General features: G+C 51.3%; 4 protein-coding genes across 4 annotated transcripts; 1 reads left to right on the top strand and 3 right to left on the bottom strand.

Moving 5' to 3' along the window:
• Positions 1-940: 940 nt before the first annotated feature.
• On the top strand, positions 941-3,220 carry COCMIDRAFT_36536 (uncharacterized protein; the record flags this gene model as incomplete). The annotated part of the gene is made up of 1 exon (XM_007689533.1): positions 941-3,220. One exon carries the CDS (start codon positions 941-943, stop codon positions 3,218-3,220), a length of 2,280 nt encoding a protein of 759 aa, XP_007687723.1.
• Positions 3,221-4,345: 1,125 nt separating this feature from the next.
• COCMIDRAFT_94642 (uncharacterized protein) lies at positions 4,346-5,197 on the bottom strand (the record flags this gene model as incomplete). The annotated part of the gene is made up of 1 exon (XM_007689539.1): positions 4,346-5,197. One exon carries the CDS (start codon positions 5,195-5,197, stop codon positions 4,346-4,348), a length of 852 nt encoding a protein of 283 aa, XP_007687729.1.
• Positions 5,198-5,655: 458 nt separating this feature from the next.
• Positions 5,656-6,512, bottom strand: COCMIDRAFT_26092 (uncharacterized protein; the record flags this gene model as incomplete). The annotated part of the gene is made up of 3 exons (XM_007689526.1): positions 5,656-5,662; positions 5,699-6,272; positions 6,326-6,512. The coding sequence occupies 3 exons, from the start codon at positions 6,510-6,512 to the stop codon at positions 5,656-5,658; spliced, it is 768 nt and encodes a 255-aa protein (XP_007687716.1).
• Positions 6,513-7,581: 1,069 nt separating this feature from the next.
• Positions 7,582-13,259, bottom strand: COCMIDRAFT_5062 (uncharacterized protein; the record flags this gene model as incomplete). The annotated part of the gene is made up of 12 exons (XM_007689516.1): positions 7,582-7,818; positions 7,868-7,987; positions 8,038-8,585; positions 8,647-8,745; positions 8,802-8,888; positions 8,940-9,991; positions 10,047-10,677; positions 10,742-12,554; positions 12,605-12,982; positions 13,040-13,066; positions 13,137-13,157; positions 13,215-13,259. The coding sequence occupies 12 exons, from the start codon at positions 13,257-13,259 to the stop codon at positions 7,582-7,584; spliced, it is 5,058 nt and encodes a 1,685-aa protein (XP_007687706.1).
• Between the last annotated feature and the right edge of the window lie 1,128 nt (positions 13,260-14,387).

The raw sequence follows: 14,387 nt of genomic DNA, 5'->3' as shown, positions 1-14,387 counted from the left end.
GGCGAGGGGTGTTGCCCACAAGGGTAAGAATAGCGATGGTGGTGGTGATGGTAGACGGAAGATGCCGCTGCTAGGCCTGGTGGGGGATGGCGGGCGTGTGCCTCGCAACGGGAACATGTGGCTGGGTAAGTAAGTAGAGATGGTGGAGGGATGCACAAGGGATGGGAGATGCAGCGATGCAGCGATGCAGCTTGGATAGGCCGAGTCATGGGGGGCGCAATCGATCGTGCAGGAGAGCAGGGGCGAGTCATGTGGGGCAGGAGGGTTAGTGTCTACTACTCTGGACATAGACGTAGTACGGCGGGCGTAGCACGACTTGGAATCTTAGTAGGCTGGCTGGTAGCACTCGTTGTCGGTTGGCATCCGAGTTCCCCGCATCACCAAACGGTGGCGCAACCAGGCCCAGAGCATGCCTCCGAGCCGCACGCAGACTGGGAGCAAGCTGGCGTGCCAATGGCTGTCGATGTGTGTCGACACAATTCACACATGCATCGGCGATGTGAGGCGAAGCAGCAAGTCGAGGCGGCAGGGCGCACTGTGGCAGGCGGCGGCGGCGGCGGGGCAGGCAGGGCCCACGGGCAAGGAGACGACGGTAGAGATGGGCGGCAGTGGTGGTGGTGGTGGTGGTAGTGCACTTGGTAGTTTACGGATAGCGGTCATGGTAGTGGTACGGGTAGTGGTGGTGGTGGTAGTACGGATAGTAGTGGTGGTGAATTCCCGACGGACCGGGAAGACGCACCATGGCGGGCTGGCGGGCTGGATGGCGGGCTGGCCGCGACACCGAGTCCCTGCACTACGATTGAAAAGTTCGGCGCAATCGCTTTCGCATCTCGCACTGGCAGCGGCAGTTTTGGACGAGTGGGCAGCGTGGTCGAGACGTGCACACGACCACCACGACCACCATGCTTCTTCTTCTCCCTGCGTCGTGAATCCCGCCCCCATGTCCTCCTCGACGCCCGCGCCAACAACAAACTCGCGCCGAGTCCCGCTCGACAAACGCAAGCGCACCGAGACGAGTTGCGACAAATGCAAGTCGCGCAAGCAGAAATGCCGCAAGGAGCCCGGCCAGGACGCGTGCCGGTACTGCCTGGTACACAACATTGAGTGTCTTACCACGCAGCCTCGCAAAAAGCGCCTGTATGGCAGTGTCGAGGGCCTCGGGACCCGCCTGGCGCTGCTCGAGGCCCTCGTCAAGGGCCTGCTGCCAGAGGCCGATGTCTCCAGCACCGATGCCCTGCGCCAACTCGCTACCTCGCACGGCATCCCCCTCCCAGAATCCATAGCCGCCCACGGCGATGCCGACCACGACGACCAAGCCGACCCGGACGGCGACGACACTGTCTCGCTGCTGCCGGACCAGCAGGGCCAGGTGCAGTACATTGGACCCGCCAGCTCCTTTGCCTTTCATCTCAAGTTGCGTACTCTAGTCGGCCGCGGACCTCTGCGCGAGTTTGTCCTCTTTGGCAAGAATGCCGCCTCGACATCGCCTGATGCCAGCGACCATCTCCACCAGCAGCAGCAGCAGCAGCAGCATCACCACCACCACCACCACCACCACCACCATGCCCTGTCCAACGCGCCCGGCTCCCTCGACCCCACCGCTGCCGCTGCTCACCTCGCCCCGAACCAGCGCCCGACCCTCGAGCTGCTCATCCGCACCTTCTTCGACCGCATCCACCCAGATATCCCCGTCCTGCACGAGCCCTCGTTCCGCGAGGCCTACGATGCCTGGCTCGCAGACCCCCGCAATGCAGACCCCGCCTGGCTATGCACCTTCACCTGCATGCTGCTACTCGCCCGCCGTGTCGCCCGCGTCCCCTTTGCTGAGGACCAGGAGCGGTTGTGGTGGCACCGCGTCCAGAAGCTGCTCCCAGGCGTCATCTTCACCTCGAGCGTCACGGCTGTCCAGGCCCTGATGCTCACTGCCGTCCACCTGCACAACACCAACCACCGCGACGCCTGCTGGAACCTGACGGGCGCCGCCATCCGCATAGCCCATGCCATTGGCCTGCACCAGGACAGCGTGAGCGCAGGCAGCACGCCCCTCGCCAGGGATACGCGCAGGATGTTATGGTGGGCCCTATACGGCTTCGAGAGCATGCAGGTATCCTCCTACGACCGCCCCAGCGCAATTGAAATGGCCGGTGGAAAGCTCCGCTACCCCAATGACAAGATGATGAACTGCCCTCCTGGCCTCCTGACCGCCTATTGTCGTATGTGGGCGCTCTTGGGCACCGTGTGTCGCGCGCCTAGGACACTCAAACCAAACTCCAGCGACGAGTCGTACGTCGGACCCCTGTCCCCCGCCGCATCTGCCCTGCGCGACCTGAGCCGGTGGAAGGAGACGCTCCCACAGCATTTGCAACCAGAAGCCATTGACGCTACCCCGCCCCCTTGCCAACGGACTCTGATCATGATGCACAGTCTCTATCATTACGCTATAATTGTTTTGTGTCGCTCAGCACTCCTTGCCCGTGCTTCTACTCTATCAAAAACCGGCACGGACTCGGCCAATTCAGCTCTGATAGCAATGGCTGACGCCTGTTCGGAATCCGGTCGCGACCTGGCTCAGTTGCTGCTCAAGTCTGATCATGCTGGAAATTTTGATGCCGTTGTCAGTTTCGACATTTGGTACATGCTAGCCTCAAGCTCAGTGCTAGTTCTGGACTTGGTTTGTCTAAACAAACTCGAGGGTACCGACATGTCTGAATCTCGCATCCTTCTCTCCCAGCTTGCCGACCTCGCCCAGCGGCACCGCCGGAATCCATACATGCCTGGCACATTGGAGAAATTTGCTTCCCTCGTCCCCGAACTGCATTCCATGGCCGACTCACTAGCTTCGCCCGTCCGAATCTCCGAACCAAAAGCAGAGTCTCACGAGCCTCCACCACAACCCACACTCCCAACTCAGCCACTGACGCAGCCACCTGCCATGCCGCACATGTACCACCAATCGCCTACTGCGGCTGGCACGTACATGTTTCCAGATGACATGCAGAGCCGCGGCTATCCAGATCAATCATACGTCGGTCCGGCCATTCATCCCACTGGCCGATATGATCGCAACACACAAATGCATTTTATGGACTTTACCATCAACCACATGAATGACTGGAATTGGCACGACATGACCGGTTTGCTCGGTGATGGCGTCTCAGGCGTACCAAACATACCTGGCGACCCCCATGTACACGGACCACAATCTACAGGGCCAAACTGAAAGCTGGCTGTAGCATCCAACTACACAAGTACGAATGAGCGCGCATATGCGCAAGAGATACCCCCTCCTTGAACCTCCCTTGCTCCATGTATTGCCTTACTAGCATGATTGTAATTTTCAAGTAGCGGCATTGGTCTCCGCTTATTCTCCAATTTTTTTTCAAGTTTGTCTGCACATTTGTCCCCATTTTGCACGCCCACATGAATGGTTCCAGAGACTGGGTTTTCAACAGACCCATCTTGACCCATGTTTAAAAATGGTCCACGCCTTCCCTCCTCCTCCCAACATCTTCCGTCTTATATACCCAGTCGTAGTAGTAGTAGGCGTGTATACGGAAGAGACCCATCTACCCCTTTCATGTCCACTTAGTATCTTCCAACTTGCTTTCCAATTTTCCAGTGGGGCAATAAAGGAGATTTTGTTTGTTACTATTTATTTACTTAAAAAAAAATTTAAAATTCTAATCAACTGCCTTTTCCCTTTTTTTTGGTTACGCATTCCCATATATGCAAAGTTGGTATCATTTCCAAAAACCATGAACGGGCTACATGACTAGAACTGTACCAGATGAACAATCCAAAAAAAAACAAAAAAACGCACTCATCCCTTTCCTAAGTACTTTCCCAATGAAAAAAAAAGGTCATGATAGATTGCCAAAACAGAAACCAAGGCGAAGAGAGAGAAAGAGAGAAATATGCCGGTGTGAATGTCGGACAATGACAAATGTCGACCATCGCCCGCCCCCCTCATAAGTCATATGAGGCAAACTCTCCCCGAGTCCTTTTTTTCCCCCATCCCAATTTGACCAGCGAGCATTCGAAAAAAAAACACCAGTCTCAGTCGAATCTTTCACTGACTTTCCCATATTGCGCATTACCAAATTACCGCATCCCTCCCCCAAAACCGGAGCGAGAACACACACAAAGAAGAAGAAAAAAAAGTCCCAGAATATCGAAGTTGGTCGAAATAAAAGAGTGGTCGTGGTCGTATCACTCAGAAAAAAAAGGGGAGGGGGAAGGAAGACGAACATGTGCGATAAAGGCACTTTTGTTCATCTCCCTCCCTCTCTCTCTCTCTCTCTATTCCCTCCATCCATCTCTTCCTCCGACCCCTCCCCCCCACCCCCTAGTCTCTAATCAAGTGTCCCCACTCCCCTTTCTTGACTGCAAACCCCCGATCCCTCAACACGCCATCCATTTTCACCTGCGCTTCCAGTAACTTTGCCGTTGCGTCTGCTTCATCGTGTTCTCCCTCATCGTCTTCTTCTTCATTGCTACTATCACCATGTTCGTCCAATGCATCAAGCAGTGCATGCGCGCTTGTCTCGAGCTCATCGATGCGTTCGAGAGCTGCTGAGAGTGCGGAGTGCAGGATGTCTTCGTTGCGAGTAGTAGTAGCAGTAGTGGTGGTGGGGGCGGTGCGGAGAGTGGCTGCGGTGTTGTTGTCGTTACTGTTGTTGCTGTTGTATCTTGCGGCGCATTGGCGGTGCAGGAGGGCTTTGAGGTGGAGATTTTGCTGTTGTGTTTTCTCTTTGTTGCGGTCACTGCGCCGGAGTTTGGTCATGTTTGCTTTTGCTTCTTGGAGTTGAAGGGCCAGACTGTCGTGTTTGGCGGTTGCGTCTTCGAGTTTTTTGTTGGTCGAGTCGAGGCTTGTTGTTGTTTCTTTGAGGGTGGAGGCGAGGGAGGTGGCTAGGGTTGAGGAGGTGTCGCCTTGGGTTTTGAGAGAGGCGTTGCCCTTTTTGAGCTTGGAAATGATGTGCTCGCGGTCTTTGAGCTTTTTGTTGGCCGCAGTGATGGTCTTGTTGGCCTCTTCGAGGGCTGAGGAGTGTTTTTCGACGAGGGTACGCCATTTTTCGCAGTCGCGACTCAAGCTGCTAGCGAGCGCTTGCGTCACGGCAAGCTCTCTGAGGAGAGGTTCGTTATGTAGAGAATGGAGAGTAGGAAGATTGGATAGTGCTGACGGGGGGTTACCTACCATGGTGTTTTCTTGACCCGTGGTCCGAGTCTCTGTCGACGACTCGGCCAGGGCGGATACATGACGCCTGAGGGTTGAGGGCCGCAGCTTTGATCTGGCTGGGACGAGGGATGATATCCCACTATCTTGGGCTGCCATGGTTGCTTGTTGTCGAGATTGAAGTGTACAACTCTCGACTGGTTGTGTAGAAGGTTAACAAGGGTTGGGCAAACCGCAAGTCTTATAAAGGGGACAATGAACCGCTCACTGCGGAATCTGAGGCAAACGGAAGTGCGCGTCACTACCAGACTAATTGTAGGTGAAAGTGAAAACTCCAAGGTAAGCGTGGGATACGCGTTCACTGTCGATTGAAGCAAAACGCGATATGACAACGACAAACTGAAAAACATTATCACTTGAGATTTCTGAAGAGATGGATGTAAAGATAGGGATGGATATTAAATTTATATGGGTATACAAGATCAATAGCTAATACATACTAGTCAAAACCCATACCTCACTTACAGCGCCATTGCTATAGCAAAGACACCGACAGCACCTCCAACAACCTTCATAGCGCCCGTAGGCAAGGGCCCAGCAGCCGCCAAACCCTGACTTGGCGTCGACGCAGCATTCGATCCCGAACTCGCCGGCGCGTTTGCACCACTACCCGACGCAGTACGCGAAGATGTACCTGTGGGTGTAGGCGTCACTGAAGCCGAAGCCGAAGCGGGCGAAGCCGCACCACTTGCGCTCACAAGGCTCACAACCTGGTATGCCTGCATATCCTGAATCTCGCTCTGAGACAGCACATTTGTAGTTGACTGTTGGCGGACGCTCTGATTAGGGATACTCCCGCTTTGAGCGACGTCGCAGGTCAAGTCTGCCTTTGTCACTTCGCCTTTCCAGCTGCATTTCATGTCGACGGTCCATGCGCCGGGGACGGGGTCGGTGAGGTGGAATTCGTATGTCTCGGGGCCTTGGATGATTGTGTAGGGCTCGCAGAAGGTGTAGTCATCGTCGGAAGCACTGGCTTGCCGGCGCATGCGAGGTGCGGGTGTGGGTGCTGGGGTAGCAGACGCATCTTCTGGAGTTGGGACTGGTAGGGTTCAGAATACAGTCACGATTTGAGGAATTGTAGTTACAACATACGCAAGTCGGATGGTACTGCAGAGATACCAGCAGCATCTGAGGGACAAGAGTTTTGGAATGTGGTTGCCTTTGCGTCTGAGCCCAGGACAGTGAGTGTGCTGTCGAATTGGAAGAAATTTATGACTGTAGCAGATTCTTGCGCAAGAACAGCGCCTGCGAATAGCGTCATGTAATTGTAAGAACGCATGGTGAATATTGAAGTGATGCGATGGAGTGGCAGATATACAATGGGGGTACTGAAAATCCGGGGAACCACTGAGCTATGTCATGTCCAACACTCTCTTTATATTCAAGAAAAGAAAGCGGTACTACACCCGGGCTAGCTTCTATCCGGTCTCCGTCCTACGAGTCACAACATTGTCGTGCCTTGCATTGGTGATGATGTATCAGCAATTGCCAGTGGTTGCCTAACATACTAACTGTATCTGGCGCTTAATAATTCCAGGGGGTGGCGTATCGCTTAGCAATAGCGAGCAAATCATTGTGAATATTGTGGGAATGTCACAGGGGCAGGCCTGATGGTTTATATTTTGGGAAGAAAAAATAGATTGTCTAGATTTGCGATTTGATCGTGGTCGAAAAACGCTACCTTGTATCAAATCCTTCCAACTGCATCGGCGGCTTAGTGGATCGCAGATATCTCCGATGCATTAATGACAGCTGTAGACATGCAGTGGGATTAGGAAGGAACTCTGCAATTAGTTCATTAGTTATCTACTCACGAAGTTTGTACGAAGCTGCTGTACGGCATGTTTTGTATTCCACGCAACTAGATCTCGTACCGACTTGACAACGGCGGGAGAAATTTGTCAAATAAAAAATGTGGATAAAGTACTGATATTCCGGACATATCTAATGTCATATAGATTTGTTGTTTGGTCAAAAGCAAATCCAGAGCAACAATTACATAGCCGTGTTCTCCATCAAGAACAAACATCATGGAAGGCACGTATACACAAAGTCAGGGCATCTTCTATCTGACATAACAAGAATCCCCGTAATCGCATATCAGCAGCGAAAATACTTTTTCTTGAGATATTCCTATTCAGTCAATACTTGCATTGCATCAGCACCATCCATAACAAAACATATCATAGAACCATATAGTCATCTGCATTAAAGTACATCCATACTGCTTGAACGGGTAGACCCATTGCTAGCTTTTGCACGCCCCACCAAATGCCAATACATAAGTCGAAGTTGACCCTGGCCACCCCTGCATTCCAAAGAAATCATATCTGCCATACTACATATTCTTAGAAAGGTCGGAAGCCTCCAGTGGGCTGTGGCGCAATGCCATTCGTCTGTCCATAAGGACCTGGAGACGGAGCTGAGCCCATAGGGCCCTGCGTGAGCATGAGACGCGAACCCAAGATTGGCGTGTCCTCCTCTTTCTTCTGCTGTGAGGCCTCACGGACCTTGCGCTCTTCGTTGTCCTTCTTCAGCGCCTCAAGAGTCGCGGTCTGTTGGGCGATGAGGTTGATCATGTATGGCTACGAGACGTTAGTATATGTGATGTAATACAAAATGACTGATACATACCATGGTAAAGTCATGGAGACCATTGCGCCACGACATCTCGAGGATGACGTCTGGTCGGAGGAGATCGTAACAGGCATAAAGCATACCGACATAGCATTCGCGGCTGCCAATGTCGACAAACTATACAAGTAATTAGCATTGTACCCTAGTAACACCATAGATCGACTTACATAGCGGAGCAGATCCTCGACAACCTCTGACTTGCCAGATGTTGCGGCGGTTTCGATAGCGTCTTTGAAGAGTTTGTCCTGTTTAGACAGGGCAATGGACTTCTCCCACCGCTTGTTCTTGCGATAGATGTCGGCCGCAATCTGGCGGAAAAATACCAGATCGTGCTTCTCCAGGCGCTGTGCAAGATCGACAGGGTCGTAGTTGGTATAGTTGTTGACTGAATCGCGGAGTGTTTTGTAGTCCTCCTCTTCAATAAGGAGCTCGTGGAGGGCGTTGTTCACCTCACGCTTGTTTTGTGACTGAACGTTGAGAAGGAAAGGCTTGATCAGAGGAATGTTGTCAGACTTGGTGAACATCCGGACTACGCGGTTGACGTCGATTCGAGGAGTAAGCGCTTGTAGGAGGTCGGTCAGGAGAGTGGGATGTTGCTCCAGATAGAATCCCAGCGCCCGGTAGTAAATCTCAACGTTGCTAGCTTTAACAATCGTGTCTTTGAAAGCCTGATGCTCCCAGGCATCCGTCGATCTTTCCATCATGGCCAGGGCCGCTGGAATAGGTCAGTATTGAATACATTTACAGCTGCAGAATGCAGGGCGGGCGTGTCTTACCATTGTCCCATTCGTCATAATGGACATACAAGAACACGAGTTCGGGCCAGAGGTGAGCCTCCTCTACCGCACGGATCATCTTGGGAATGTTGATACGTCCTAAATGGTTATGAAGTTAGATGTGTTCGATGGCAAGATTGGATAATTACACATACCCCAGTGAATGCGGATTGTCTCCATGACTTGTTCAGGCTTGTACTTGGCAAGCGACTCTCCGAGGGCAGTATACATTCCCATGTGAGCTGTAGGGTATTAGTGCATGTCTCATAGAAAAATTGATCAGGAGTGCTTACCTCTCTCCAAGCCAAGACCTGCCTCAAGAAGGTTGATCAGCTCATCAAAGTAACCATTGCGCTCATACTGCTTGACAAGGTCTGCTAGTTCTTCGGCATGAACAATCAGGTTGAGGCCACAGATCTGAGCAAGACGGAACTCCTTCTTTGCCACACAGGCCTCGTTGACTTGCTTCCATGTCTTGATCGAATTCGCCTTCCTGGCACATTCAACCGCACCTTGGTAGTCCTCAAGGTGGACGAGAGTGGTGGCAAGCTTGGCCCAGTTGGAGATGCTAGTATAGAAGATCTTGGCAGCCTCATGGTAACCCTCTTCGTAGGCCTTGTCTCCCGAAGCTTCGGCATCGGCAACGTTGGTAGCGCGTAGGAAGTCCTCCAGCTCCGCCAGCTGGTTTGTGCGAGCGAAACAGAAAGCCAACGCTGTATCGATAGGAACTTCACGGAGAGTCTTACGAGCCATCCTCAAGAATTTGATCAAGTCCTCGTCTTTGCCAGCATGGGTGGCGATTTCGATGACTTCCAAAAAGTTGGATGGATCTTCGGCGCGAATATAGGATTCAATCGAGTCTGAGACGCGTAGACCATCGAGTTGTGCCTTTGCAACCCTGCTCCATACCTGGGGCAGGTCGACGCGGTCGGCGTACTCTTGTGCTCGGTCAATGCTAACAATGTGCTCAATGAGAACGTTGGCAGCCTCGACGTGGTTCTCGTGCTTCTTGTAAATCTCAAAAGCCTCATCATACATGCCAACCTCAATACACTGCTGTGCGATGTCTTCGGGAGTGTATTGGTCAAGTTGCTGGATGTAGTTCATCACCCTGCCACGGTCAGACTTGCAAGCAGTAAGCATCAACAAGTTCTGGAGGGAAGGGTTGTCGCTGAAAGTTGAAGGCTCAAGGATAATCTTCTCCAGCAGCTCAATCAACTCGGCAGGCATGTCACCGGTGATGAAAGCCTTCACTGCAACTGAAACCTTGTCTGGATCGGTAGAAGAGGGCACCGCTGATGAGATGACCTGATCAACAAGTGATCGGCGATGAATGTTGTTAGGACTGATAGCAAGTTAGCCAGATTCTATTATTAGCATGAAGCAACAAATGAACGTACCTTAGGACGTAATCCCAAATCTCAGAGTCGGCCCTCTCAAGTAAGTATCGGGCTTGGGCTTTGTACATGGCGTTCTCGTTTGTGATGTTGACCAACTCGAGATCATTCTGACCTTTCGTATAACAGATCGCCGCGAGATTTGGATCACGCTTCTCACAGTACTTTCCGACAACAAGAGTGTCGTACTGATCATTCTCTTTCAAAAACTTCTCAGGGTCGTTGTTACTGTCGATGTAGATCTTTGCCAACGCGTTGTATACTGCTTGTTGCTGGTTACCGCTCGCCAAGGTTTGCTCCAAAAATGGAAGAAGCAGTTTGAGACGGTTGCGCGACTCGACCTCGGCGACCAACTCATCAATGGGAATAGACGATGGTGTAATGGAAGCCAACAAGCCCTTGATGATGCTCTCATCACAATCCACATCGAGGAGGCCGCCGACAACTGCTGGGGTGCGGGCAGGGTTGACGCGCTGAACATAGACCTCGATGGACTTGAATTGCTGCTTCTTGTAGAGGTGAAGAACCAAGTCGTGCACAAAGTTGAACCGGTCACAGACAATGATGAGAGGCAACTGTTCGGTCAAGTTGGCCTCCTTCAAGAAGTTCTTGGCCTTTTCACCGTTCAAGTAGTCTGTAAGTAAGATTAGTGACATGTTCTACGGAAATTTTACCATTTTCCGAGAAGGAGTACTTACTACTCTCACGACAGATGCGCTCAACTTCGTTCAGCTGGCCCATGGTAGTTGCGGCCTCAATGTACTTGAAGTGAACATCGGGGTCCTCGCTGACATTGACAATGGAGCCGAGGAAGAAGTACAAGCCTTCCGCTGTACGGTGCTTCTCCAAGAGATCGATGATGCGAGTGGCACCCAATAAGTCAGAATACTTTTGGGCAATGCGAATGACGGCTTGCAGATTTTGGCGGATATTTGTTGTAAGCATAGCGTCAAGGCACTCGAGGGATAGCTCTACAGTCAGTTGACCAAAGTAGTTGATAAGCCACTCTTCTGGAAGCTTGTCGGTTTGGACAATGATGCGCTTGATAGCGGCGGGGTCATCATTGTGTTCCAAGGCTCGAGTGAGTAGACCAGCGTTCTCGCAAAGCTGAGCAATACGCAACTTGTCATAGTGATGGAACATCTCATTGCCCAAGATGGCGTCTGCAACCTGGGGTGCATTGAGCAAGTTCATCTCCAACAATTTAGTCTGCATGTGTCCTTCTTCCGGCAAATCATTTGAAAGAACGTCGAGAAGGAAGGCGGTAGCCTGTTGGATCATGCCTTGGGATTGGAAGATATCGACAACGCGATCAATGCTGACCAATGGACCGCCCTCATTCTTGGCCAATTGAGACGCGAACTCAGCACCCTTCTCTCCATTCACACGTACAACGTGTTGAAGGAGGACGTTGTAATCAGGTGTGTAGCCAACGCTGTTGCAATATTGGAGGATGAGGTCATAATGGCCAAGCTCTGCGAGTGCCGCGACAACCTTCTGAGGTACGTTTGCTTCCTTGTAGATAACCAAAGCGAGGTTCAGGTCATGCGGCTTAGCAAGGTCACCAAGCTCTTCAGAGCAGTGCAGCTTGCCCTCCTTTTGCCACTTTTCGATGAGATGTTTACGGCCCTGCGCAAACACAGGTCGAGCTAGCTCCAGAGTCTCCTCCTTGTTCAAGCCGCCCTTGTCCAGCAATTGACCAAAGTACTGCAGAAGCGTAGTGATCTGCCCGGGTTGGCTGGGAACTGCACGTAGTCTGGAGATTGTGTTCATCGTACGAAGGAAACCCCGCGGTGAGCTGGCAGCGACCTTGACTGCCTCCGCGTAGTTTCCTTGTGACATGAGCGTCTCGAATCGCTGCGAATAAAGTTGGTCTGCACCTGGAAGTCCACCTTTTGACGCCAACTTGTAGGCAATCTCAGCGCATGCCGGGTTTTCCATAATGTACGGAATCAAGGTATCTTCACGAATAGTCGTGTGGAGCACCTGTCCTCGCTTGTTAATGACAACTACACCAGTGCCTTCGTCATCACGAGCGGTAGTGAAGACTGTTTCCTCAGATATCCTGTTCAGGAAAAGAGCGGTACCAGTCTCGAGATCGTGGAGGTGAATGAAACCAAACTTCGTGATTACGATTAAAATGCCGTACTTGTGTGCAATATGGATGCCCAGTGGAAAGTCGCCAGTACCCTCGGCGGGCCAATGGATCGGGATGAGGCGCTTCGGGAAGGCAGGGTTCGCAGCGTTGTGGTCAACCTCGACGATATTGATCTTAGCCTCCCCAGTAGATGACTTGACTGCGAAAGCGAAGATCTTTGTGTCGGTTGATGCACCATCGAGGCGAAGAGTTCCGAAAGTAGCCGCGTGGCCCTCAAGAGGCTGGCTCACATTCCTTGCCTTTGAGAAAAGCTGCATGTTGCCACGAATGCCGCCGGCAGGGTTAGAGGTGATGCCAACCAAGCAAGACCAGCTTTCGTCATCGTTGGTCACGTAATTGATGATTTGGTTGTTCTGCACAGCGGGTTAGATGTGATTGGCGATGCCTAGGTGAGTCTGCATACCTCAAGCTGCTCTTGTCGGTCGAAGATTTTGCGCGGCGCAACAGCGTTCTTCGAGTCGAGGACATCCCAGTGATATACGGCTTTCGTGCTGACAAGCGCAAGAGTTGTCTGGCTGATCCACCTCCAAAACTGAATATCCTCTTGGTGGCTGTACGTTTGCAGGCGCTCCTTGGTCTCAAGGTTGAACAGCTGCAGTGTCCGGCCCTGTGCCTTGAGAGCTATGATAGGCTCGGTCAAGTGCATGATAGCGCTATCCGCGCGAATAGGTCTCCGAATGACATTGTTCGTATTCTTGAGGTCGATGATGACGGTCTCGGCGGGCGCGTTTGCTTCATTGTTGACCTGGCGCACGCAGACGTACTTGTCGGATTCAAGTGTCTGAATGTGTTGTAAGTAATCTTGATTTTGCTTTTGCTATGTCGAGAAGTCACATACACAGTTTTGCCATGATATCGATGCCGGCTGTAGTTCATGTCAGCTTTGTGATCCTTGCGGGTTCTGCTGCCGCCAACTTGTCGCTAAGACAACGTACGAGAATGTTCAGGTTCGTGAGCTGTCAATTGTTAGCTTATGCATGCCCCATGAAACACACTTTCAATTGACAACATACCAGCGTCGGCTGTGTGACGTGCAATGGAACTTGGCGCTGGGCCATGTTTGCGACAGTCCAGCTCCGAGCTCACCGCAGTGAGAGAGCGCGCAAGAATCGGGTATAGGAAAGAAAAGAGAAGAAGTAGACCCAGATGCACAACTCCGAAAGCGCGCAATAGGAAATGAGAGACGGGTGTTCAAGGCGGGGTGGAGGCTGGGGTAGGGGATGCTTTTCGTAGAAAGGAGCTCGTGTTGTTTCCACATACGCTGGATCGCCCTATCCGTGATGATGTAAGCACCCAATCAAGTAACGTGCAGCACCAGTAAGCTGGCCACACCAGTAAGCTGGCCACCCACCCAACCTGACGCGACGCTCCACGCCATTGAGCCACAACAACGCAATAATATTAGATAGAAGTAAAAGATATTATTCTTTATCTAGCTCTACATAAAGTCTAAGTATATCCTTAAACGTGACACTTTATACACGTTGGCGGCGCGCGCTAACGTCGCTCGCAAGTCTGGTTCTAGTCACCCCCTATAACTACCCTTTCTACCTCTATAATAATCTACTAAGCCTATTAGACCTAGAGCACCCTACTAGAAGTAATATATTAACGCTATTAGTCCTACTTTTATTATTAACGCTTATAGCCTTAATAGAGCTTCTTAATTTCCTCTATATATATTATTACTATTTATATTATAAGCTAAGCGCTTTTAGTAAGCTAGAGTATTATAACGCTTATTAGGCTCTCTAATTTTTAGCGTAGCCGCTCTTAGAGATAGTAGATCTACTACTAAAGCTACGCTACTATCTATAGTATTTCTAGCTACGTTATAGTATTATTATCTATAGCTATCTATAGTAGAGATAGTATATAGATAACTATAAGAGACGATAGAACGCGATCTAGATAAGGAGAGATAAGGCCTATCGCTTAAAAACCTACCTAAATATTCTACTATATAAATACTATTAGCTAGATCTATATATAGGCTATAAGGAAGTCTATCTTATTAATATAGTAGACGCTTTAGTAGGTAAGTGTAACGGGCTGAACGCCCTTTAGATAGCTCCTCGATGGGATCTCGGGTTAAGCCGCACGCTCGCCATCTGAACTGCGTTCAGACCGAGCGGCGCTCAGGCAGCGCGCTCAGACAACGCGCTCAGATACACCGGCATAACCTT

The sequence above is a fragment of the Bipolaris oryzae genome (genome assembly GCF_000523455.1).
Source record: "Bipolaris oryzae ATCC 44560 unplaced genomic scaffold scaffold_60, whole genome shotgun sequence".
NCBI classification, from domain to species: Eukaryota; Fungi; Ascomycota; class Dothideomycetes; order Pleosporales; family Pleosporaceae; genus Bipolaris; species Bipolaris oryzae.
The sequence above is the reverse complement of the archived record's forward strand: the minus strand, read 5'-3'. Positions and strand labels throughout refer to the sequence as shown.